Here is a 26,462-nt window from a genome sequence, read left to right on the forward strand (position 1 = left end):
AATGTTCAACTCCGTAGCCTTGTAATTTGGAACCAATCCAGAAGACAAGGAAACTCCTGGATCAGTACCCCAAAGGTATTGATTTGTTATGGGAACATGGAGGACTTGCAACTCGACAGATTTAATGTGCATCAGTCGCAATGTGCTACACGGGGAGGCTTCAGTCGGCAGGGATCGAACCCATGAACTCTTGGGCATGGGCACAGTGACAATTGACATCATCATAAAGTTCAACCAGGCAAAAAGCCAAAGTAAATTAGTCGTTAACAGTTACAATATCTGAATTCTGAAGTTGGTGCGTTCAGCTTATTTTGTTGTTTTATGAGGGAAAATTAGCAATAAAAGAAAAAAAAAATCCTTTTCTATTGTATTCCCATACACTAATACAAGAATTGCACTTAAATCACTTTAATAATGAATGGGTCCCTGCATTACAAATACCTTGTTTTAATTGAATATTCAGGTTTGCCACTCAAACCTGGAGAAAAAAAATTCTCTGTTTTCTCTGTACATATTCAGGGGTCTGTCCAGGCCAAATTTACTACCGTTTAATGGTACCTTCACAGATTTTAGGAAAAATGGCAGTTTCACCAAATGCTTTTTCTTAAAATTTTATTTTTGTATTCCGTAGAAAACGATAAATCCATATTTTTGTGTTGATTTTTTGATATAATTTTTAATTTTCACAAAATAGGTACCTCTCAGAAAAACCTAGACAGACCTCTGATATTATACATGATATATTAAGATGAACAAAACAATTACTGTGCTCTTGCGAGAGTTATATTAGGCTAACTGTATTTATAAGTTTTAATTGTTAGAAAAACTTAAGAGAAGAGAAAGAAACAGCTGAATATACTTAAATAATGCTTTAGTAAATGGAATAGTTTAGTATAGCTAAATATCCTAATGTTTGTGAAAAAATAATGCCGAAGTTGCATCTAAAATATTTTTAAATATATAGAAATTCAATAAAAGTGTAAGCAAATTGGAGAAGAAAAAAATAATAAAACTTGTTTCGAAAACAATAAGAAAGCCTTGTCTTAAATTTAATATTAGTAATGTTGATGTAACTAGCAAACAGGAAAATGACAAAATGTTCATAAAATTTGGACATTTTATTTTGAATCTAAAGAGGATGTTACATTTCACTTAAAGGAAAGTAAATAATCCTTTTCGTATCTTTTTTTCTTTCTTTTTGAAAACAAAGTGTCAACATAAATTTTATTTTACAATAAATACAAGACACAAATATGCATACGTCAACATATTGCTGGAGACTTGAATTGGAAAGACAGGCTAATGTAAAATGATAAATTAGCTTGTTTAACAGAGAATGCAATTCAAAACTCAAGCAGTATAAAACTAAACAGTAATGAACAACATTTATAATCAAATAAAAGTTACGGAAATATCAGCCCTGAGGCTTTTAATGAAATGATATAATTACAATGCTTTGTTGCAGCCAGAGATCTTAACAGATTCCTTGACTTCAAACTTAGTACAAAAGATAAATTGTCCTGAATAAAATAAAGTTCTAGCTTCACGTTTTACCTTGGGAAGCATTTTCCTACAGCAAAGAGAAAACACATAATTAAAAATATATGCAAATTTAAGGATAAATGTTATACAGGAATGGCAATAAAAAAAAAATAGCATTTCTTCCATAGTCACAAATGATTATTTCATAACTTAACTTTTAAAAATTTGCTACTATGATAAAATTGTATTGACAATAAAAAACCTTTGCAGGAGCTAAGACACATATTTGTCGACTAGCAAGTAACAAATTGCAATTTAAAAAAACAAAACAAAAAAAACAAAGGTTAGTTACAAAAGATCACTGCAGCAAAAATTGCTGCAACTTGTTTGGATTTTTGATAATCTTTTAATGTTTTCCCCATGTTTTTTAAAACGTTGAATGCTACACTAATTTTGCATGGCTTGCCCATCTGGCCAAAATGATTTTTGTGTGTTCTGTATTGCATTAATTTCTTCAAACCATTTAAGTAATTATAACACAAAAAAAAATAATAAAAGCACTAAAAATCTACTCGAATTATGTGTTTCTAACAATCTTGGCTTTGCCGGTCACCGGTGAACCCTGTGGCGCTACAAACCAACTCAGTGCCGGTCACCCCCATGGCATTCAACGTGTTAGTCTTTCTGACACATGAATTTCAAATTTGTGTAAAAATTTTTTTCATATACTCAGTTTGTGATGATTCGTTTTGTAAATCTCATTTTTCAATTTGTTTTTGGGAATTTTTATCAATTTTTACAGCCGTTTCAACATAGTTTTTAAAAATTTTTTGCAATTCTTTAATACACTATTCCGACAATCCAATTTGAATTATCACTTCTTGATGTGCTTAATTTATGACTATTCCATTGTTAATTCACATCATTTTCTAGGCATTTATTCTTCATTTCTTTGATATTTTTCACAATGTTTTTGTAAAGTACAATATTTCTAATATAGTATTATTATGACATGTGACTTGACCCTCGCAAAACATCAGTTCTGAAAATGTTCTAAATTCTGGTTGTAATACTGCCTTTATGTATGTTTTTAAGATGTTCACAGAAATAGCAGAAACAAGAAATAATTTTGAGGACATGTTTTTTTTTCCCACATAACAGTTAATACCATAAGGAATTTTTTTTTTTTTACGGACGATAAACACCATGGGAAAAACAAATTTTCCCCAAAACTGTAAAAGCCATGGTATATACTATATACTATTAAAAACCTAACAAAGTAAATACCGAAACAACACTAAAGTAATCACACTTATCAGAATTAATTTTAAATTACTAATATAATTACCTGAGCAGAATCAGTTTTACATACAAGACCTAATTTTTTAGCTTCTATTTCATAAATGAGTAATCTCCACATTTTGACAACAAAAACTTCAGCTTCTTCATCTAATACCTGCAAACAAAAACAAAATATCATCTAATTTGGCGTAAAAAAGTACCCTAAATTTTTAAAAAACTTAAATAAAATTTTTTTAAATTTAGAATACTTTGTTTAAAATTTTAAATATTTATGATGCACATTTTGTTAACAACAAGAAAGATACAGAGAAACCCCTCGGGAGCTACCACTCTCCGTTCCACAGTAAAATGGTCGTTGATGGAGGTTGGTTGTTCTTAGAGGCTACCTGCATTGACTTTACAATCAATTGTTATCGAAGGTAAATGATTTTTCGCAAACTATTTTATTTTTAGTCTGTGTCCTTTTCTTGTTCTTCTATCGGTGTCATGAAAAGACAGATCTATGAATTCGATTTAGCATTGATAAAAATGATCCCTACTGATATAATTATGTCCAAAAACAAATTTACCAATTATGAATGATAACGCAATTTTAAATAAATAATATTTGCTTTTAATTTAAATAAAGTTTGTTTTTAATTTTATATCATAAAATTAGTTAGCTTTAAACTATGAGAAGAGGTTTGTTTGAGATGCCTGCTTTTTCTAAAAATTTTTATTTTTATTTAACTTTCAGCTCTAAAAGTAAATCATTTATAGCCTAGTGCACTCTGACTGCAACACGAGGTTGTATCATCAAAGAGAATTCTCTAAACAAGAGTCTCACTCAAATATTTAGAATACATATTAGTCTACTGATTCTTCCGTTAAATTTTTTGTTTGTTGTGTTTCATTATTTGACCCTTTCTACATTTGGTGGAAATGCTTGCTTGGTCGCTTGGAGAGATTTTCAGTGCCTACTAAAAGTGGTCGCTACATAGAGGTGGTCTTTCTTGGAGGTTTCTCAGTATTATGAAAGTAGTTAGTTGTGGTGATGAAAAGAACTATAAATTATTCAAAATACTTTAAAAAAATTTCTGTATGGTACAGAATATTTCATAATGAATTTTATAAAGATGATTTTTTTCATATTATGATTCCATTACTTTTAAGAAAATTATTTTCTTAATAAAAGAAATTCCTTTGCCTCTAAGTCTAAAAATAAACAAACTAACTAAAATTCTATCTTATAGATACTGCAATTCATACATATCATAGCCATTAAAGCAAAAAAATATGAACCATTTGCTATTATGGTCTGAATCAACCCTTGTTAAAGTATGGGTATGAATAACTCTGTTCAACTATGCACACAAAAGTAACAGGGAATAAAGCTCTCAACACACACATAAATAATTTATTAATTAGAATATGTTCTCGCAGGCCAATTCTAAACATGTTGATAAATCGTCTACAAATAAGTATGAAAAACACATGACATTTCAGTTGAACTCATTTAAAATAAAAGAAAGAAAAGTAGGAAACATCTATGACAAGTATATTTTAACCTGACTATCAATTATTAATTTACTGTATATTAGAGCCTAACTTCATTTCTATTAGTTATAATGTCTCGACTTATTTCAATATAATTTGCTTATAAGTATGAGCCTTTTCAAAAATTGCAGAACAAATACTGATTATTTAAAGAGAGCAATTTTTGCTACAATTTAAGTAATAGTCATAAAAATGGATAGCATCACCACAGAATAAAATTCATTTTCCAGGGTGCGTAGCAAAATCTCTCAATAAAAAATAAGCACCTCTAAAGTACCTTTTAAGCACTCAAAAAATATTTTTAAGCACTAAAGATACATTTAGAAAATGCAAAATAATTTTCCAAAACTTTACATGATTGTGATAAAATGAGTAGTTTCTAACAAAGAACTCTTTTCTTCATTAGATTAGCCACCATAAAAAGATTGAGATTTCTCGGTTTGATTTCAGAGGGTGGAAAATGAAGCTTGAAATTGAGAATATCTTGCAAAATGCAGCAGAGTTGTTGCACATGAGAGTGCAAGAATCCAGCTCAGTAGTCACCCCCAAGTATTTCATCAAATATGTGACATGATGGGCGCTATCATATGTTACGGACTGACAGCATGCCTCAATGGATTGTAGTTAAATAAATTCTGAAAACGTTGAATAGAACAATGGGAAAACCTCGCTTTTGCGTATTACGTACTGAAAATCAACATGAAGAAAAAACATAATAAATTTTCGAAAAGGGAAAAATTAAGCACTTATTAAAAACACTACACACCATGTTCTCATAGATAAACTAAAGCGGAATTACCATTGAAACATCATCCAGGATGCTTTGGGCGGCACTTCCAGCCATTATTTTAGAACATATAAATTCTACTAAAGTTGGTTCTTCTTCACCAATATATTCTACAATCTTTTTATTTATCCAGGGTCGTATCCTCTTTTCCATTAATACCTGGAAGAAAAAAAATAGTTATTAACTTTTTTTAGTTTTTAACTAAGGGGATAAGAATTCAATTTTAAATTAGAAATTATCACAGAATTATTCATAAAATCTCCTAACGTCAGAAAATCTCTNTTCTGCTTAGTTTTTTTTTACTTGCACAAACTCTGCATTGTCGTAGGGGTTTTTTACATTGACCGCTGGTCACTATATTTTTAAATTATACAACCCTCATAAATTAACGATCGTAATTGAAATAAAATTACAAAAGTTTGAAATAAACACAAACAGTCCACTTTTAATTTTTCATTTCAATAAAATCAATTTGTTATTATCTCGTTGCAAATACGAAATAAAAGATAAATATGGATAAGCGTTTTATGCAATACAGATAAGCTTTAAAAAATTTATTTCATTCATTTTATTATTTATATTTCACACTGTTTGTCTTATAGTTCAAAAGCACATCCTAGCATCAGAGGGAATAAGTATTCTAAATGCTTTTTACTAGTTTTTTAATGGCTTAGTTTAAGATATCAGGTTGTTACATATGAAAAAAAAAAAAAAATTTTTTTTTTTTAAGCAACTTTGTCAATCTTTTTTTTTTTAAATAAATGTTCATGAATTGTAAAAAAATAAAATATTATTCTAAAGCTTATTATGTGTTCCTTCTTAATATACTAGAAGTTTTATGCATCATTTTTAGTATCTTTTCTAATTTCTCAACATGAATTATTGCGATTTACATGTTATTTTTCTTTATGAATTCAAAAGTGATCACGGTGGTTCAATAGCATTTCGAAACATTAATGGTACATTTGGTAAAGCCACTGTTAAGGAACGGACAATTCAATGTTGGTTAAAAAAATTTGAAGATGATGAAAGTCTTGAAAATGATCCAGGTGGAATACCAGAGTCAAAGCTTAATGATACAACATTGAGAGCGCTTATGGAAGCTAACTGTTCAAAAAGTGCATTACTGTACAAAAGTACATTTGAAACATTACTGTTCAAAAAGTTGAGCCAGAATTAGGAGCTAATACAGAAGAAGTATCACACCACCTTTAAACCATCGGCGAAATCAAAGAGTTGAATAAATGGGTTCCCAACAAATTGAATGGAGGAAGAAAAAAATATTTTTGAAATGTGCAGCTCTTTGCTTTTACAAAATGAGAACCATTCTTGCACAGAATTGTCCCCTGTGATGAAAAATGGATCCTTTATGACAATACACGTCATTCAGTGCAATGTTTAGATGCAGATGAAAGTACAGAAACAACGCCAAAAGCTCTGCCACACCCTAAAAAGGTAACCATTAAGGTTTAGGGGTCTATGGTCAGAATAATTCATCATAAATGTTTAAATGCTGGCAAAACATTAACAGCAGAAGTAAAGTTATGCTTCAAAAATTACATCAAATGCAGCCGGCACTGGTCAACCAAAAAGGACCCATTTGATTCATGATATCGAATGACCATATGTTTTATCGATTGCAAACAAGCTGGTTGAATTAAAATGTGAGAATCACCACATTCACTGGACATATCGCCAACTGATAATCCCTCTTTTAAGCATTTGGACAACCTTAGTTCCTTAGTCTAGAGCAGATCAAAAATGATTCGCCATCTTTTATTGACACCACAGAGCTAAATTTTTATGAAAGATGTATTCAAAAACTATTAACACGCTGTCAAAAATGTGTATTGTAATGGTTTTTAATTTGATTAATAAAATAGTTATGCTTATTTTTCCAAACAAAGTTATGCCCTTTATTGATTAAATTTATAAACATCAACATTTTTGTATGTTTTGATTATCATCTAGAAAATATAAAACGAAAGTATCTAATTATTATTGAATTAATAATCAGAAAAAAAATATGAATTTAAAAGTACTTATAAAGTGAAAAAAAATAAGCTAATTAATGATTTGTTGGCATAACATTTAAAAAAAATTTGAATGCAGCAAATGTGGTCAAAATTTATTTGTCTAACAAGTGAAGATTTCTTAGTTGTTTAGTTTAAAAACTTTTTTCTACATTTTTACATTAAAAAAATTAATAAACAAAATGTTAAACTAAGCTGGAAAAAATAATTTTTTGCAAATGCAAAGGATAGTTTTGAAAAAATATGAATCCACATCAAAATATATAATTCCAATCACATTAAAAATTTAATTTTAAGAAGACCCTTAATGCTGTTGTATAAAATAAAAACTTTTATACACACTATAAAAACTTTTTATAGCTTTAAAAAAATTCACCTTTATCCATTTAATAGCAGTTATATCAGACCTTCTATAACAAGTTACTGGTGAAAACTCTCAGCTAAATACAGAGTATCTGCTACATTTTAGATTTTCATATTCATGACTAATTCCAAATGTTTTTCATGACTTAACGAAGTTACTATTTTCTCCGGAAAAAAACAACAAATTTGAAGAAGCATTATAACAACATTAATAGGTATAACCAAAACTGTTATATTCTGCATTTTCATAATTATAGATTTTCAATTTAAAAAACAGAGTAAAAAAAAAGAGTTGAAGCAATAAAATAGCTGGGGAAAAAATACAAAAGCAAATAATTATTTTTTTTCGGCAGAATTATATTCTAAAGATACTTTTCTTGTGCATCGGAAAGGAAAGAAATACTCCTGATTTTTCTGTTCTCATTTCGGAATTTTAAAAAAATCACCAATGATTGGCTTGCTTCAGCTAGAATTTTAAAGAGATAAAATAAAAAATAACAAAAATTAAATTCTGAATTCACAGATGTTTAAAAGATAATTGCTCTAGAAATTATGTTTCTTTTATTTATTGAAAGAACACCATAATTTTTAAAGAACACGATTAAAACATTTTATATTTTAATCAGATACAAGATTGCCACAGAATAAAATGAACAAAATAGTTGCTTTTAGTAGCCTAAAGCATGAAAATAGTAGCCAAAAACTAGGAAAATAGTTGCCTAATAAGAACAAAAATTCATCAAAAATATGACTAAAATTTTGTTAATGACTCAATTGTCATATACCATCATCCATTCAGTCAAGTGGATCAGTCAAGTGGTGGCAAATATGATAATTTTCATATAAATGTTTATATATATTATTATATATATATATGAAAAGTTATTACTGAAATTCGAAATTCATGCATTGTAATACCGTTAAAAAAATTTTTTTTTTAAATAAAAAAAATTATGCAGAGTTTTTTAGCAATAATCATTGAAAAGGTGATCGAGAAATGAAATAGACTTACAATGGAATTTGTGCAGATTGAACGAATTAAAAAGTGAAGACTAAAATTTGTAATTCTAAAATTTGTAATTCAAAATTTTTAACACTTTTTTATTTTTTAAGAAAAAAAAAGTTTAGTGTGTTCAGGAACTATCTAGCGGGGCGCAGATTTTTCACCAATTTATGCTTGAAAAAAAAAAAAAAAAACATCTCTAGGAGGACAGAAAAGTCTCCTTTTCTTGAAAATAGTTGCTTTTTTAGCCTTTTCAGGCAAAAAAAGTTGCCATAGTCGCCTCATGCCAAAAATAGTTGCATTTTAGTCGCCTGCAAATATGACTGTGAGTGGGGATTTTGTTACAATTTCAGATATTCAGAACACCATAAAATTGGGGGGGGGGGGATAAATTCCATTTTAAAAATTGTTAAAATCATGACAAATATACCCTGTAAATAAAATTATGAGCTAAAAATAAAAGTTATACAAAAAAAAAAAGAGGGTCCAGAAAACTTACCTTATCAACAACAGTCCAATCTAAACTGTAAGCAAAGAGCTCAATCTTTTCTGTAGGAATCTTTTCAATTAGATTTTTTATATGCTTCCTTTTTTCTTCAAGTGTCATTTGGGAAACAGAATGCGGGCTCTTTGGTCCATCTTCTTGCTGGTCATCTATAGGTATGAGCTTTCGCTTCTTTTTGGTCTCGGTTTCTTCATCGTTTACATTAAACACATCGTCTACAGTAGATTTCCTCTTATGTGGGATGTGATTATTGTTTGTTGTGTGACCAGTATTGTTATGTGTGGGACTTCCACCTAATCTCAAACTAGTAAATCCCATAAGTTTAGGCTCTTCCGGTTGAGCTATGACATCAGAGAAACCAGAGAAGCTATTTTGAGAGATTTCTTCTTCAACCATCACTCTCTCCCTTTCTAATCTTTTCATGGGTATTTTTTCTTCAATTTCTTCTGGCGGTGATGATATCACTTTTGGTACCGGTCTCATTTTGATAGGAGATGGTTGAATGATTTCTTGCTCTGGCTCAGATTCGGGTGTTTCAGGTTTAGGGGGGTCCATAAGACGACTTTCCTCTAAAAGCAGCTGCAATACAATAACAAAAATTAGAAATATAAAACAATTCTTGGTTAGCTGGAGGGGGCAAGCGACTTGAAAATGGGTAACAGTAACTACCAAAAAGTTATTGGATTTACGATGAAATCGGCACACATAAAGAGCGTCAAAAGTGAAAACTGATAATGATGCAATAAAAAGATTGGAATTTTCAAAACTATAAGCAAATCTGTAGTGTTAACTATTGAAAAAAAAAAGGCGACACAAAAACTACATAGATTGACATTGCTTGTACCAAAAACTTAAATGCGTAAATTTTGAATTTGTGATTTTTTTTTTCTTTGGTATTTTGTCCAGATTGCTGCTGCGAGCCGCAAGTTGTGCACCCCTAATATATATATATATATATTATTACAAATAATCTATATATATCATAACTATAAACTGCACAGACACATTAAATTTACTTGAAAAAATTCAAGAAGAAAGCACAATGATAGATAATAAGGAGATACAATTAACTACACATGCATTTTATTTGTGCTGCGGTTACTTAAACCAGATCTAAGTGAACTCACATTAAAAATATCTCAGTCACTAGGAAAAATATTTGTTGCCACTTAATATAAATGACTAAGAAGCATTGAAGATTTAAACTTTTGCTCTTAATAGTGTCATTTTTCTAAACATTTCATATATACTTTTCGCTAAAAAAATAATTTTGATAAAGCATTACATTTTTATGTAATATAAAATAAAAAAAATTTAAAAAAAAAAAGTGGCTGAGGGGCACAGTTGGTTTGTCGTCGGCCTTCTGAGCCCAAGTCTGCGGGTTCGATCCCAGGCCCACACACTGGATTTTCAGGATGCAGAAAATCCTCAGCGGCCATATCATATGATTATGTGGCATGTAAAAGATCTCTGGCTCTTGGCATTTCTGGCAAAATTAAATTCCTAGTGCACTTTAGTGGTGGTCCTGAAAGAGTGGATACCACTTCTGGAGAACGCACTAGGTCTGCTCATGTGTGAGCACTTGTGCAGCTCATTAGAAATAAGAAAAACGTAAAAAAAAAGACTTTCAGTAGATATCTATTAATAAAAAGTAAACCTGAATTAAATTTGAAAAAATAAAATAAAAAAATTTTTAAAATAAAAATCTTAAGCTTTTAGGCACTATCAACTTATCTCTGATATTTTTTAAATTTTTTTTTTACATTTGCTGATTTTCCAGATTAATAAAAAATTATTTAGATTTTCTTTATTCTGTAGTGTCCCTGTGTATTCTTTTTTTCTTTCTTTAGTTTGCTTTCAATAAAAAAGGCATAAAAAAGAGAAAATTAGAATTTAGCTATTTTTTTTTTAATTTTGGAAAACAAGATAATTTAAACTGAAAATTATTTAATAGCTATTCACATAAAAAACACAATAATTACTCTTTCCACTTCTGCGTCCGGATCCGGATGGCCTTCTTCTACAAGCTTTTTTCGAAGTTCATCAAGTTCTTCTTTTTCCTTCTGTCTGTCAATCATATCCTCTTCAATTTCTTTTTCCCGCTCTTTCATTCGTCTAACCAATGCACTTCCCCTTAAAAAATATCATTCTTTTTAAATATCCTTTTAATGATATGGTAGTTTGCTAAGTAAAAAACGAATATTTCAGTCATAAACTACAGCCAGTTCAATCAGATTAGATAACTTGAATTAAATTAGCTGTGATTTATTTTTAAATTAGATAAAATTCTCCAGAGCTGAATTACACCTATAATGTTCCGCAACAAATTTTGATAACTGCACATGCTTGGTGAATATCAACAAAAATAAACAAAATTTTAAATAGTTAACTTATTGCCATTCTTTTAAGTGACGGATAATTTTATTTTTCAAACTAAAATTGGAAAATAAGTAACCATAATTCGTTAAACATCAAATTGCATATAAAAGCTTTTAAAATAAAAATTATTTGACAGTAAGCAATATTTTAAATGCAATTTGGTCATAAATGTTTGTTTCGACGTTTGCATTAATAGTGTACTTCAAGCACAAACTGCTCTGGAGAGGATTTGATATTTCTACGAAAAATTTAACAAGTTACTAAACACAAAACACTACTTAATTTCGAAACAGTGCTTATAGAGACACACTATTTCTTTTATTATTTCAATTTCTGGGAAATGACAATTAAGAAACATGTGTTTTACTTAATTGCCATACTTATTTAATTGTTAATACTATGTGTGAGATAATTTATATATAGACTTATCTCATCACTTAAATTAAACCTACTAATCTTTAATTCATTTTAATATAAATTGGCTCACTGATGCACTGATTCATTTAAATAGAATACATATTTTTTAAGCTGTTAATTTAACAAGAAAATTAATTGCTTTAAGTACTAAATGCTTCATATTTACATGAACTAGTAATATATTTTAAATAAAGCTTTTGCTAATGCTGAGCTTTTCTCATTATGTGTTTAATGACTATAATAATTAAGATTACACAAATTTAAAATAAAAAAAAGTTAATAAAATTTCTTAGTGGCAATAAATATAGTGAATAAAGCATTATTTTAAAATTGGAGATAATGTTAAAGAAATTCTTACTTAAAATACTTTGGATCATCCTTTTCATCATCATAATCTTCTAAAAACTCTTTTAATCTCCTTGCTTCTTTAGACTGAAGTAAAAGTATAAACATTAAATTTTAAAATAGAGTAACAAATGCCAAATGCATATAAAAATAAAATTGTAATAAAATTAAAATACCTCATCTTTTCTCTGTTCCTCACTCTTCATTTTCTCCTTTTCATATTCTTTCAATTTTCGCCTTTCTCTCACTATCCAATTTCTAAGTCTCTTTAAAGAAATTAAAAAAATAATTTATGTTAAGACTTATTTTAATAACAAAGAAATAATTATTTAATTTATATAATCAGACATGTGATTGCTGGAAGAATAAATTATCTAAACTTTTTTCTATTGAACGTGTAGTTTATTTTTATAGGGCTTAATTTTTTCTTTTCTTTCATGAAAATCGAAGATATTAAAAAGTCAGTAGTATCCACAAAAGTAACACACATTTACAAAACTTAATGAGAATTTTTTCTTTCTTTTTTATTTAATAAAATTCTGACCAACTCATAAAAGAAATATACATATATTAAAAAAAAAACTACATATTCCTCCTTTTTAACACTTTGCTAGCTGTCGTCGTATTGTAAAAACCGTGATATTTATTATGGCAATAATTGAAAAAAGATTGATGAGAGGAGAATGCGCACTTACGACAAAATCAAATGAATTTAATTTAATGAATACTTCAAGATTCAAGTATTGTAATAAATAATATATATAAAAATATCAAGATTTTAAATATGTGAAAATCAGCAGTGATAATTGCAGGAAAATTGATTGATTTATTCGATAGAATTATTGCGTCAAATTGTGAATACTTAGGTGCAAAATTTGAATTTTTTGTATCATAATAAGGTTGGACTTTTAAAAAAATCATGAGGAAATCTAGAGCAATTACTGCAAAAAAAAAAAACTTATGGAAATGTCGAATGGATTTAGAGTAAGTTGAGAGTGAAAAAAAGGTATTTAGTCAATTGTACGATTTGAGTTTCTAGTGTCTCAATAATATCAGATGAAACGATTGAGATTTAAAAACCCACTTAGATATCTGTAGTGATTTTGCAAATAAAGATTCATAAAATCTCTAACTCTAAACTTAACTTACATGGGGCATAACAGGATTACTTTTTCTCTTTTAACTTTATAAAGTTATTATTTCAAATAAAAGAAATTTAATATATATACATAAATGCATGGAATAACTGAAAAAAGATTAATGTTAGAAGCATGTGTACTTATGATGAAATCAAATGAAATCGTTGAATAAAGTGAAAAGTCAATAAGTGACAAGTGAATAAATGCACAAAATAACTATGGTGTGACGCAATAATAATGCATAAAAAAGATAGGGTTTTAAAAAGGGGGAGAAAAGCAGAAAATTTGTGGCAATAAAGGACGATAAAACGACCGGAATATAGTACGGATTCACAGTAGTATCGACGCACATTAAGTGCATCAAAAACGTATGCGCAATTCAAAATTTTCATGTCTTAATAATAATATCCGAATTTTAAAAACAAGGAGAAATCGACTGCATTAACTGCAATCGGAAAAAAAGAAGAAAGAAGATTGTAAGACTGATTTACGATGGTATCGAGCGTGTCAAAAAATGATTACAGATGTGCCCAGAATTTACTAGCCGTAATATCATATCAAAAAATAATTCTATTTAATTGTAGCCAAAAAAAAAGGGGTCAAAGATATCACATTTATTAAATAATTCTTCTGTTATAAACAGAATTTGCAACAAAATTGCTACTCATAAAAAAATATAAGTTTTTTAAAAGAATGAGAAAAAAAACACCAATTTTTCTAATGAATAATCTTTTAAATGTTTGCCCTTTCGAAATCATGTTTTAGATTGCTAATTTTATACTTTTGCTTGCCTTAGTAATTATTAATTCTAACCGAAGTTCTGAAATTTTTTCTAAAAGTTTATGGAAATTGTTTTTTTCTCTAACTACTCTTCGTAAAAATTTGTTGTTGTGTGAATAAGAACTTTGAAGAGAAAATGAGGGTGCTGGTAAGGAGGGATTGCTGGTACTGAGACAAATTTTTAATTTTTGAGATCAGCAGAATTCCACGAAAATTTTGTTGGAATATAAATTATTGATTCCCGGAAGTGCACGAATCAACTGTCTTGAGATTCATTCATGCCTGTACAATATCAAATGAATTGAAAAAGCGATAGTGCTATAGATGCATAAAAACTAAAAATGTTTACATTTTTTTGGAAATGATAAAAACAACTTTCACATCCAAGATTTAAAAAAAAATAATCATTTATACTAACTGTTTGCATTCAGCCAAAAAAACATTTCAATCACAATCAAAACTTTTGTTTTATAAAAAAATTTTAAATAAAAAAAAAGTACTGAAGTTGTAAAATGATGGTAATTCTTTCATACAAGAATTTGAAATTATTTTGCTAAGTAATTAAGTGTAACTAATTAATTAAAGAAACAGAAACTTACATCTTGATAAATGGCTTCTTTTTCCCTAATTTTTCTGTCTTGTTTTTTCTTTTCATAAGCGTCATCCTCATCATCTTTATCAAACTCCTTTTCTTTTGGCCTGAAAAAAAATAAGTATGACAAAATAATTCACAATAAAAAAAATTTTCATTAGTAATTTTCAACTTAAAAAAAAAAAAAAAAAAATTTACTAAAATGGTAAGACTATTTTAAGATGAGATACTGATAGATGAATATGCATATAAATACAGTGAATATGTAAATAAATTTTCACCTCTAACTCTCAATTAAAAATTACTGAATTCAGTAAAAAGTCTCAAAATAATGCTGAAATATTAAAAAAAGTTTTATGTATTAGAACGTGAATATTTAATGATTGTTTCAACTCTGATCACTAGAGAATTCAGAAATTTAACACAAGAACGGCATCATAAATATATAATGAGTTCAGATAAAATTCCAACTCTGGACAGCATATCTATAAAAATGAGACAAAAAAAAAAAAAAAAAAAAAAAAACCATGCGCATGTCAGATATGCATAATATACATGAACACCTTGTTGCAGAAAATTTTGTCAATTTCACGAAAATTTTATAGAATTGATAATTATATATTTAAAAAGGGGAAAAAAAAAGAGATTAAAGTTGTATTTAACTTTCAGGCTTTGAAAACTGAATTAACAAGTTATTTTTATGAAAATATTCAACAAATGTTCGAATTGAAATGTTTCTGAGCGACTTAGATTTTAAATACATAAAGAAAACCAAATATGAGGTAAAATAAGGTAAGTCAATAACTCATTTTCAAAACATGACTAAATTGGAAGAAATATGTGCAGGTATGTATAATAATCAATTAAAGCTTTAAAAAAAAATCTAGTCAATTAATTGCTTGAAGGATGTTTTTTAATGGAGATCTTGTGACTGCAGAAAGTTTTTCATTTTATTCAAGTCTGGTGCATGTGTTATCTACTTACTTTTCTTCAACTTGGTCTCTATCACGTTCACTTCTCCAATCATTTCTCTCTCTTGACCTCGAACGGGGTCTGTCTATTTGCCTTTCAGCGGATCTATCTCGGCGCCTAGACACCACCGGAGACTCACGAGGAGATTCTCGCTTCCTATCCCTTTCGCTCCTCTCTCGGCTTCTTCGTCGTCTGGAGCGCTCTTCTCTCTCCAAAGATCGTCTATCCCTATCTCTTTCACGTTCCCTGTCTCTAACACGGGATCTGGGTTCTGGAGACTCGTACTCTCTTCTTCTAGGCCGTCTGTCTTTGTCCTTATCACGTTCTTCTTCAGCTCTCTGTGACAAAAAATAGAAAATTCCTGTGAATTTTATGTCCACTAGGTAATTTACCAAAGGATATAAGAAGAGTAAATACATAATTTTAAAAAAATTGTTGGCCAAATAAATGACATGAAAACAAAGTTTTTACCAAAAGAACCAGAGTTGTATAATTCCTTTCAGTAGCAGAAGTAATGTAAAAACCCAGGATACACTGTGGAATATATATATTAAAATGTACAGAGAATAATAAGATTATGTTTTGTTCTTGAAACTCAAAATGTTTAGAGTGACAATACAGTACTTCCTATTCAAAACAAAAAATGAAGGGAAATAGAAACAATTTACCGTATAGAAAAACATACGCAGATTTTTCATTCTCATAGCAAAATTTTATTTGAGATCAACAGCGTAATAGGATAACTCTACAATAAATAGGAATGAACATTGCATTAGATAACATAAATTCAAAAGATGAGAATTATAGTAACACTTTGCTACATCACCATTAAATTAGTCAAGTAAAAAAATTTCTAAACTTTAAAAAAAAAAAAAAAATTTTCTTTGGTTATTTTTTTTAAAGGTAGAAACAATAAAATTAAAGAAAAAAAGTTTAAAAGTAAAAATAAAAAGAAATATTGATTCAAAATTTCAAGTATAAAAATTGAAGATAATAATGTGCAAAATACTCATGTTTTTAAGTATTTCTTTATTTAACGATATTTAGAGATTTTGTGAAAGAAAAAAAACTGAGGAACTACATGTCAGATACTAATTCATTTCCCTGAACTTTTTTTCTGTAATAAAATTTTTACCCGCATCTTAAATATTAAAAAGCATTCTAACAATTATATTTACAAGAATTTAAGCCATTTTTAACACTTATAAAAGCATTTACATTTTAGACATAAAATTATAGTTAAGAAATTTAAAATAATGAGTCAGAAACAGATAATTTATTGTCGCAGGCTTTAAATATTTTAGTAAATATATAAAATTAAAAAAAAAATTATTTTAACAAGCGTATAATCAAGGCAATAATCAATTTGCATTTTTTTTCCGGCCCAACGAAAACAGCCAACAATCAATTACACAAATTATTTGAATAAGAAAAGTTAATGAAAATAGAGATTGTCCATAAAAGTTCCTGACATTTAAAATATTCATATAAAACTTTAGAAAGAATATAGTTTTTATCTTTTTAATGAATTTAAGAAAAGTTTTCATATTTCTTAATAAATCAATTCCAGTTCAGAAAAAAATATTTTAAAATTTTTTGCAGATTTATACAAACATTTTGAGTATTTAAAAAATGAAATTAAAGGCAATCAGGAAATTTTATGACATAAAATAAGAAAAAAATATAACAAAATATAACTTGCAAAACTGTTTCGCATAATCCATTAGCAGAACACTGATCCAAACTTCTTCAATGGAAGGAGCAATCCCCTCTTCCATAGTTGAAAACTATAAACTTAATATAGTTTTTCAAGTTATATACGAATGACCAAAAATTAAAAGAGTTCCTTAACCATAACTTGAAAAGAAAAACTACTGGAAAAATAGAGCACAGACTAAACACTTAAAATATAACACGTGAAACAAGGTTTAAGCTGGATTTTAAAGATCTTTATCAAAAATGCTAAAATCAGAAAAAAAGAAAATTCTGAAATGCCATTAGGCTCAGAAATATGGATTTGTTTTGTTTTACCTTACTTTCATCATTTGTTTGGGGCAAATCCTCGCTTTCTATTATTTCAAAATATTTTTAAGAGTGTGCATTGCTACAAAGAAAATAACGTAACATGCAACTAAGGAGTCTGCAGAATAACGTCAAACAAGCAATTTGCGAGACAAATCTATGACTTCATACTGCTGTAAAATTGTGATGTCGAAATTATAGCATTTGCAAGCGGGTGGTGCGCCTGATACATCCAACAGAATGCATAGAAAAATAAAATCCTGTGTCTCCCAATTTCTCCTGCAAGAGAGAAATTTTTCCAGCGCGCGTAGCCTGATTTTTCAACAAAAAATAAGTACATTTTAGGCTCTCAAAAATATTTTTAATCACTTTCCAAAAAAAAAGAATCATAATTAGAATTTGTGTAGTAATAAATTTTTTTTTCATTGTTTAAAATTCTAAATTTATAAACATAAAATCAGTAAAATTCAATAACTTTAAATAATCATGATAAAATAACTAGTTTCCAATAAATATTGCAGAGAAAATCATGCATTTTTTGAAATTTAGAACGACAATCGATATGGCAAAGAAAAAATCACTTTTCAGAAGGTAGAAAATTAAGAACATAATACAACCACCAAATAAAAAAAAATACTTTTAAAAATCACTACACACAGTTTTTCTTTTCTTTTTCTTCTTCCTTTACAGCAGAAGATAGAGGGGAAAAATCTGTTGTTTTTTTTTATCCTTGTAGTTGGTTCATTTTTATACCTTTCTTCAAGGCAAATAGATATTATTGCCATCTTAGTTGAGTGCTATACTTCATAGTGATCTAACTCATTTGATAACGGTATTTTGTAAGCATTCGGGTCATGATCTTTCCAGAAGCCTGCTTACTTAATTAACTAGAATTTTGTAACAGACTTTAGCAACAAAAAAAATACAGTTTTATTTCAGCGTTTTTTGATGAGACTTTTCGTAGTTTACAAACACTGCCGTGTCAGGAGCCCTAATGTGAAAGTTAGCTAAATACAACTATTTAATATCATCCAAAATTTCAATACTTTGTCAAAATATTAAAGTACAAAACCGTTTATAAAAATTATTTATTAATTTATTTGAAAAATACCTAATAAATAAAATTTTATACTATACAGCCATAAAATCCTCCCAATCAAAATTAAATAAGAAAAGGAAAAAAGCTTAAGCAAATTTAAGTTAAAAATACAAAAGGCTCCGACTACACAACTCTCCAAGCATCTGTTGAATTTTGAAAATATTGCAATCAATAGATTAGCAAAATAAAAACCTTACCCGTAAACAAAAATTAAATTTAATATAAAATAACAAAATAGAGATTAGCGTTAAATAATGTAGCGCTATAAGCTAAATAAAAACTTATCACATAAAAGAAATCCTATAAATTTAAAAATTGATGCTTTTACGCAGAATAAATAAATTTTTTGAATTTTTTAAAAATTGCATGTGATTGCAAGATGGAAGGACGACAGATTTAACAGAGTGTTGCATAGTCGAGAGTTAAAAAATCTGGATTCCGTAATGCTTAGTTTTTTTAAATATTTTAAAATTTTCAGATTTTTCATATTTTTACATGTGAAACGAGGAGGCATTTATAGTATGAAAATTCTGTACATAAAAGAAATTTTTTTTTTTACAAAATAAGTTATATATTTTATATAACATACATGATATTTCTTAAAAGGACACCTGCCATATTTTTTAAAAAGAATGAATCCATAGTAAGAAATAACACAAATGAAAAAGAAACATAGGCATTTCATATTACAATTATTACAAAAAGTTTATTACAAAAGAAATAAATTAAATATCACTGAAATTTTTCATTAAATTCATTTTCATTACTGAAATGTATACATACCTGATTCAAATCATAAATAAGGGTACTGGAATTTATTTTCATATCAACGTACAAGACATATTTACAAGTTCTAATAGCAAAGTTTTCTAAGAAAGTATGCTTACAAAAACGGAAATGATTATGTAATTCAAATGCAGGAACGAAAAGCTACTAGGCATTTTTTAAAATTTAGCAAACTAAAATAATAGATTTTGTAGATGAAAAGCATTCTGTATCACATTGAAAATGTTATCTAGATTTGAATGTCTATTGAATATTGACCAAAATATTTATTCAAATTTATAGTGTTAAATGAGATTTGGGGAAAAATTTAATTTCATAACAATTAATCTCTAATTCAATTCATCTGTAAATATTTTATTGAAAAATTGCATTAAATGACTTCAAAAGTGTTTCGTGGTTATATCTAAGATTTAAGAATATTCAACTTAAGCGAAACCATTATTTAAAACAACATTATTCAAGCAGCTAAAAATACGACATTATCTTATGTGGCTTTTTAGTAAATAAAAATTAAACACGATACAAATAATTACTTAGTTACATTAAATTTTAATATACTGTGAGCTGATCCCATTAACTCAGTAGAGCAAAAATCTTTTATACACAATAGATAAATTGTTGAAATATATTTCAAAGACCAGAAATATAGATTATATGGACTGTATATAATGTAAAATAAGTATGCAAACTGGAAACATGCAAAGAACAAGTAATAGCAATATATGTCTGCCAATTACTGAAAATAGGAAAACTTATTCATCAACATTTAATTAGTACAAATATTGCCTTGCTAGTAGAATATACAGAATGGTTAGAAAATGAAAAGTGTTTGGAGAAGTTTTATTTAAATTTCTTAAATAAAAACGGATGTTTGAAGTTTTAACAATACAGAGAAATAATAATTATACAGGGTTCCCACCCAAGTTTAGTAAAAAAACAAAAAAATTCCCTGACTTTTCCAGTTATATCAGGTAAATTTCAATGGAAATCCATATCATATTTTATCTTTTCCATACAATTTTGCATCAAAAAACTTTTTTTATTTGTAATATCAAACATCAGATTTTGTGAGCTTAAACATATAATAGAATGATAATAGAAACATGAAAAAGTTTCACTAAAGACTGGCTATTTTCCAGGAAAGACATAGGAATTTTCAAGGGTTTTTATAAAAAATTGCAACTCTCCCTGCTTTTCAGAATTAAAATAAAATTCCCTGACAATTTTAGGGTTTCCAAGGTCTCCCTGACACATGGGAACCCTAATTACAGTCCATGTAAATATAATAATTTTAATTTAATAATATCAAACAACTTTAAGATATTTAGATTTGATATTAAAAAAAAAATTATACGTAGCATATTTTCCCTTTTAAACTGCAATGCACTGAATGTTTAGCTTTTATTTTACTTTTAAAAAAATAAGTTTTATAACTATAAACTCCACAGCTTTTTTCTAATAATTTGACATTTTCTTTTTGCCTGAAATTGGATTGTGTCAAATTCAAATGTATGAAGCCTCTAAACACCTGTCATTATCCTATCATAACATTATTTATTACTAATGCGAGAAGAATACAAAAAAAAAATGTTGTTCATTGAGAAGACTGGTTATTGTGGCTTTGGAAAATAATTGATTTTAAATTCTCTTTGATACATTAACCTACGCTCTAGAGGACTTTGCATTTATAGTAAACATACCTGAGCAAATTTTTAATGCTTTGTCTAAAAACATTGTTTTGTTTTTACACTCAATATAGAGTATTAATAACATAAACAACTTTTATATTTATAAAAAACAACACAATAGATATAATTTCATATAAAAGGATATGTTTTACGAAAAGTAGCATTAAAAAAAAATCCTTCAAAACTTATAAAATGCTACTTCCCATTAACAGGGGTAATTGTGAGTCCAACTCAAAAATTCCGAAAATTTCTTGAGTAAAATTATTGATGACGCATTTCAAAAAATTTATGCTTTTATAAATTTAAATAATTGATATTTTCATTACATGAAATTCGAAATAAATTATATACAGCATAATTTAAATTAATAATTTTGTAAAAGTTTACTTTTATCTCTTATCACATTTATTATTCTACCAGAGAAAATATTTACAAATGAAAGAGATGCCAAGTATTAATTCTAGCTCTAATATTTTTAAATAAAATATACAAGAGCTTTGATACATCAATGTGATCGATGATTTCTTGAAACTTCAGGACCTTGGATTTCTGGCTCACGGTTAGCGAAAAATCCGGACTTTTTTCCCAGAACACAATCATCTCTGCACTAGTAAAAAACTAGTTTTTATTCAGTTAAAACATAACAGACCTTTTTCTTCATTACATTAAAATAATTATACCTTCAAAAAGCTAATCAATTCAACTTATTGAAAGTCTTTGTGACCATATGTCTAGTTCAAAGGTTAATAACTGTCTTTAACTAAATGTGTAGCAAACTGTATAGATTTCACTTTTCAATATAATATGATTAGTACAGATAATGTCAAAATAGGGCATCCATCCTGATCCTGGTCAGTATTGACTAAAGCGCTGACATAAAATATCTTATGTGATAAATTATAAATTAAAATTCAATTACCCCAAACACTAGAGCAATATCCCTGTTAGAAAATTTGTATTTAATCCAAATGTAGACTACTCATCAAATCAATGCAGATTGGATCATCAAATATTTACCTAAATGAGAAAGATATTTTTATTCTGTTCTACCGCATGATTATTCACTAATACCTTTAAAATGATTCACCAATATACATTCAAATTTTTTTAAAAGTATATAAAGAATCTGCTCCACGGAGTTAATGTGATCTTGACTTCAATTCCATTCAGTGGACTTAAGATAGTATACTGAAACGATGTAATATTTTTACAGGAACTTTTAACTTATCACTAGAAGTAAATTTTTAATGTACTTTAACTTACCCATAGAAACCCTTCTAAAAATAAAATCACTTAAAAGTGTGTTTTTCTTTTTTTGTTATTTGAAGTTAAGCAACTGTGAACAACAATATCAAAGTGCTAATTTACTCACCAACTCCTAGATAAAATTAAACAGCGTAGCCCACATAGTGGTGTGTGTTGTAGCTTGTTTAGCACCAACAAGGTTAACTCCTAGTGTTTGGGGAATCATAAAACTTAAGCTGAATCCACTAGCACCAATCATTTCACATTCACACATTAATAACATGCATTATGAACGAAAATACCAAGGAATTAATTTAAATTAGAGTGCAATAGTTTTTCCTGATACTTATTAAAATCAAATCAGAATATCCGTGTAATGAATGATACGTATAAGAGATTCAGTTTTAAAAAAAAAGCGATTAGAACATTATTATTGAAATTAACAATTTTGAAAATATTATTTAGAAATACAGGAATCTGAGAATTGGTAATAAGAAAATAGTTCAATTTGAAAAAAAAAAAAAAATTATAAGATGCCAAATAGCAACGCTTTGTTATTAAAAATGAAAAAAAAATTATTTTTAAAATTTTGCACTTTGGAATCTAATAAAATAAAGATTTGCTCAATAGAAAAATCATCGGATTATTGTAATTGAAGATCTACGAAAGAGTCATCACTGAATATGACATGCAAAAGTTAAATTTTGGGAAAAAATAAGAAATAGAGTTATTAGATAAAAAAATATTTTAAACTAAATATTCTATAAAAAAAATATACATAATAATACAATAGTTACCTTGTAAGTATCTCTAAATTTATCGATTTCTCGATGAATAAGACTCTTTTTATCCTCTTCCAAATCCATTTCATCTAATTCCTATAAATTTGAAATAATTAATTGAATACTTTACATGAGAATAAGTTTTATAAGATTTAGAAATTAAATTTCTCCTTAAAGACAATTGTATATTGTTGAAGAGCATTACTTACATTCTTTTTTAGCCTTTCATAATCAATTCTTGGCCTTGGGCTGTTTTGTTCAGAATTATGAGTTTTTTCAGGCTGAGTTGAAACAGATACTGGAGATGATTCTTCTAAAATTAAAATGTCAAATTTTTTTTTAAATAATATAGATTAATATAACATATATTATATATATATATACATACAAAGATAATAAATCCCCAGCAGCAGAATTTTTTTGGGCTTTCTGCGACCAACTTCTCTAGCACTAATATTTTGCTTTAAGATACTTTTAATTATAAAAATTACTAATTTAAAGTAACAGAAACGTTTTGTTTACAGAAGAAAGTTTAGAATAAAAATGTAAAATAGTTTTTAATTGTAATTCTAGTAAAATAGGCAATATTCTTGCATTTTGTAGGCGAAAAAAATACGCTAATTATTTGCTCATCACGAGAATAGGTTTCTTTGCAAAAGAGATACTCAAATAAGTGTATATAAAATATGGTGCTCTTCTAAGAAAAGAAAAATAATGAAAGAGAGATTATCGTTTCTAGAGAGAACTATCTTTTAAACTTTCACGATTTCTGAATTTTTTTATTTTATATTATTAATTTGAAATTCTAGCTGAAGCCAGTCATTACCAATTTTTGTAAAAATCTCAAATGAGAATAGAAAAATCATGATAATTTCTTTCCTCTCTGATGCACAAGAAAGACATCGTAGAAAGAAAAAAAAAATTTCAAAAAATTATGCAGAAAGGAAAACCAAAATCTCCCCCTTCAAAATGAAATATCTTTTAGCAAAAACTCTAACGTTCTGCGACAATGTCCCCGTGTCGCTGAAATTCTGCCACAGGGAATAAATCAATAATATCATCGCTACTTTTTAACTTTTGCCTTAAAAGTGTCTTAAGAAACCTTTAATGGCATACAATTTAAAGCCAATATTTTATTTTAAAAGTTAATAGACTGCCAATTATTTGGGAGTTTTCTCTTTTTGGCATTTATTTTTATTGGGTACTATCATTTTTTACATTTAAAAATACTGTTTCAAAAAATGTGTGGCACATAATGTGTGGGAATAGATATAGAATTTACAGCTGCAAATTTATTTTCCTGTTATTAATTTTCTTGTGAATGTAAATGAATTGTTAGTAAACTACTGAAAGCAATACTAAAGCAGAAGTGCCATTAGTTCATTAGTGTTTAAAAATATAAAATTAAAATTCATGCAAAACTTGTTTTATGTTAACGAATTGATATTTTATATTGAATGTTAAATAACTATTATTTCAAATAAACAAAACCCTAAGAATAAGAAGAAACAATGTAGGAACCTTTTTCTTCATTGGGACGATTCAATTCAGCAGAATGAGCAGATATTAAAGATTGAAGGCTCGTTATAATTGCATTATCTCTCTGCTTAGTCATTTCATCTAGAGCATCATCGCTTGCTTCACCCTCTTCTTTATTATTATCATCAGCTTCTTTATCTTCCTTTTTACCATCATCCTGAGTTTTAGCAAGTTTTGTGGCTTTATATTCATCTAGCTTTTCTTTCGTTTTGGCATCAACTTTCACCTGAAGTTAAAATAAGTTTAATCATAAATATAATGGTTACATTTATAAAAAAAAAATACATGATTTTTTTATTTATTTAATAATTGCAATATTCTTTTTAGGAAACTCTTTATTTAGCGTAACATTAAATAATTCAGATTTTCATTAATCATATTTATATGTCTTTACACCTTGATTTGTGAAATTGTTCACATTAGAGGCTTGTTTAAATGTTAGAATAAAAACAAAATATATTGAATTTTCAAATACACTCTAACACACTAAGAAAATTTTATTCAGTAAAATAAGCCCTTGTCTGAACAATAGCAGACAGGTTTTGAAAAAGCCATCTTTTTTTCTTTTTCAAAATTAACTTGACCAAAGTTTTTTCAAAAAATTACTGTTCAAGTTGATTTTTCTCAAAATTTCAAAATAATAGTAGTAAGAATAGAAAGAATTTTTCAAAATTTTAGGCTGTTTTAAGAATAATAATAAGAAGAAAATAGACATTTTGTAAAATTTTAATTTTGTCATACCCTTAAAAAAACTCAGATTAAAACAAATTTCTTAAAATTATGTCTAAAACTAAAATTTGAAATGTGTCATAAAATGTAATCTTTGGCAACAAAACAATGCTATTTAGCAAGAGTTTTTTTTTTCTCCAGAGGGTTCATTAATGCAAATCTTAATTATTTTACCAATCGCAAGTGAAATATGCAATTAGCAACTAAATTTATAAGTTATACTCACCACTAATTTCTTTTCACCAAGTTCATAATCATGTAGTAATCTCATGGCTCTAAGTGCAGACTCTGGGTCGCCATATTCACAAAAACCAAATGCTGAGAAGAAAAAGTAATTTAATTTAATATGACGACAATGATATTAATAAGAAAAGATAAATCAGCAGTTTAAGTTATTTTAAAAAATTATTTTTTACACAACTTATTAACATTTTAAGTTTAAGCTTTTTTATTACTCTTTATCAAAAACACATAATGTCATTTTAAATTATATGTAACAGTTTTTAATGAAAATGTACGATATATGTATGATAAAATGCTGTTCAAATTTTTACAATTGTGAATTTAATAATATTACAGATGCAAAACTCTCATTTTGAAAAAGTTATTGTGATAGGAACTGCAGACTTGCCAACCTAGCTAAATTAACATTCAGGAGATTTCAGGAGGGGAAGAAAAAGGTGTATGGTATGCGACATTTGACACTTCTAAGGAATTTTAAATAAAACATTTATTAAATATAAGAATGCAAGAAATTTTACACACTAATAGAGCACAAATTACGGAAGAATATTAAATGGAACAATAGCAACGCAAAACTATATTGGGTAGGGGATGAAATATTAAATTCATAAACTCGTGCTGAAAGAAAAACAAAACTTCTGCACTAGCGGAAAAATCAGGTAATTTTGAGTTTGGCCGTCGATTGAGGTAAAAT

At 27.6% G+C, this 26,462-nt stretch overlaps 1 protein-coding gene across 10 annotated transcripts in view; it reads right to left on the minus strand.

Moving 5' to 3' along the window:
* Positions 1-1,099: 1,099 nt before the first annotated feature.
* LOC107451752 (RNA-binding protein 25) overlaps positions 1,100-26,462 on the minus strand; it is a 44,814-nt gene continuing 19,451 nt past the window's right edge. For all 10 annotated transcript variants that reach the window (XM_016067954.4, XM_016067951.3, XM_016067949.4 and 7 more), the window contains 13 exons: positions 25,752-25,843; positions 24,779-25,022; positions 23,467-23,570; positions 23,273-23,353; positions 15,648-15,973; positions 14,671-14,770; positions 12,329-12,418; positions 12,166-12,239; positions 10,994-11,144; positions 9,006-9,590; positions 5,120-5,266; positions 2,831-2,938; positions 1,100-1,570 (listed from right to left, as the gene is read on the minus strand). In XM_016067954.4, coding sequence (XP_015923440.1) covers positions 1,544-1,570; positions 2,831-2,938; positions 5,120-5,266; positions 9,006-9,590; positions 10,994-11,144; positions 12,166-12,239; positions 12,329-12,418; positions 14,671-14,770; positions 15,648-15,973; positions 23,273-23,353; positions 23,467-23,570; positions 24,779-25,022; positions 25,752-25,843 — 2,129 coding nt within the window. In that variant the 3' untranslated portion in view covers positions 1,100-1,543. The remainder of the gene's footprint in view (positions 1,571-2,830; positions 2,939-5,119; positions 5,267-9,005; positions 9,591-10,993; positions 11,145-12,165; positions 12,240-12,328; positions 12,419-14,670; positions 14,771-15,647; positions 15,974-23,272; positions 23,354-23,466; positions 23,571-24,778; positions 25,023-25,751; positions 25,844-26,462) is intronic.

The sequence above is a fragment of the Parasteatoda tepidariorum genome, chromosome 9 (genome assembly GCF_043381705.1).
Source record: "Parasteatoda tepidariorum isolate YZ-2023 chromosome 9, CAS_Ptep_4.0, whole genome shotgun sequence".
In the NCBI taxonomy this organism is placed as follows: domain Eukaryota; kingdom Metazoa; phylum Arthropoda; class Arachnida; order Araneae; family Theridiidae; genus Parasteatoda; species Parasteatoda tepidariorum.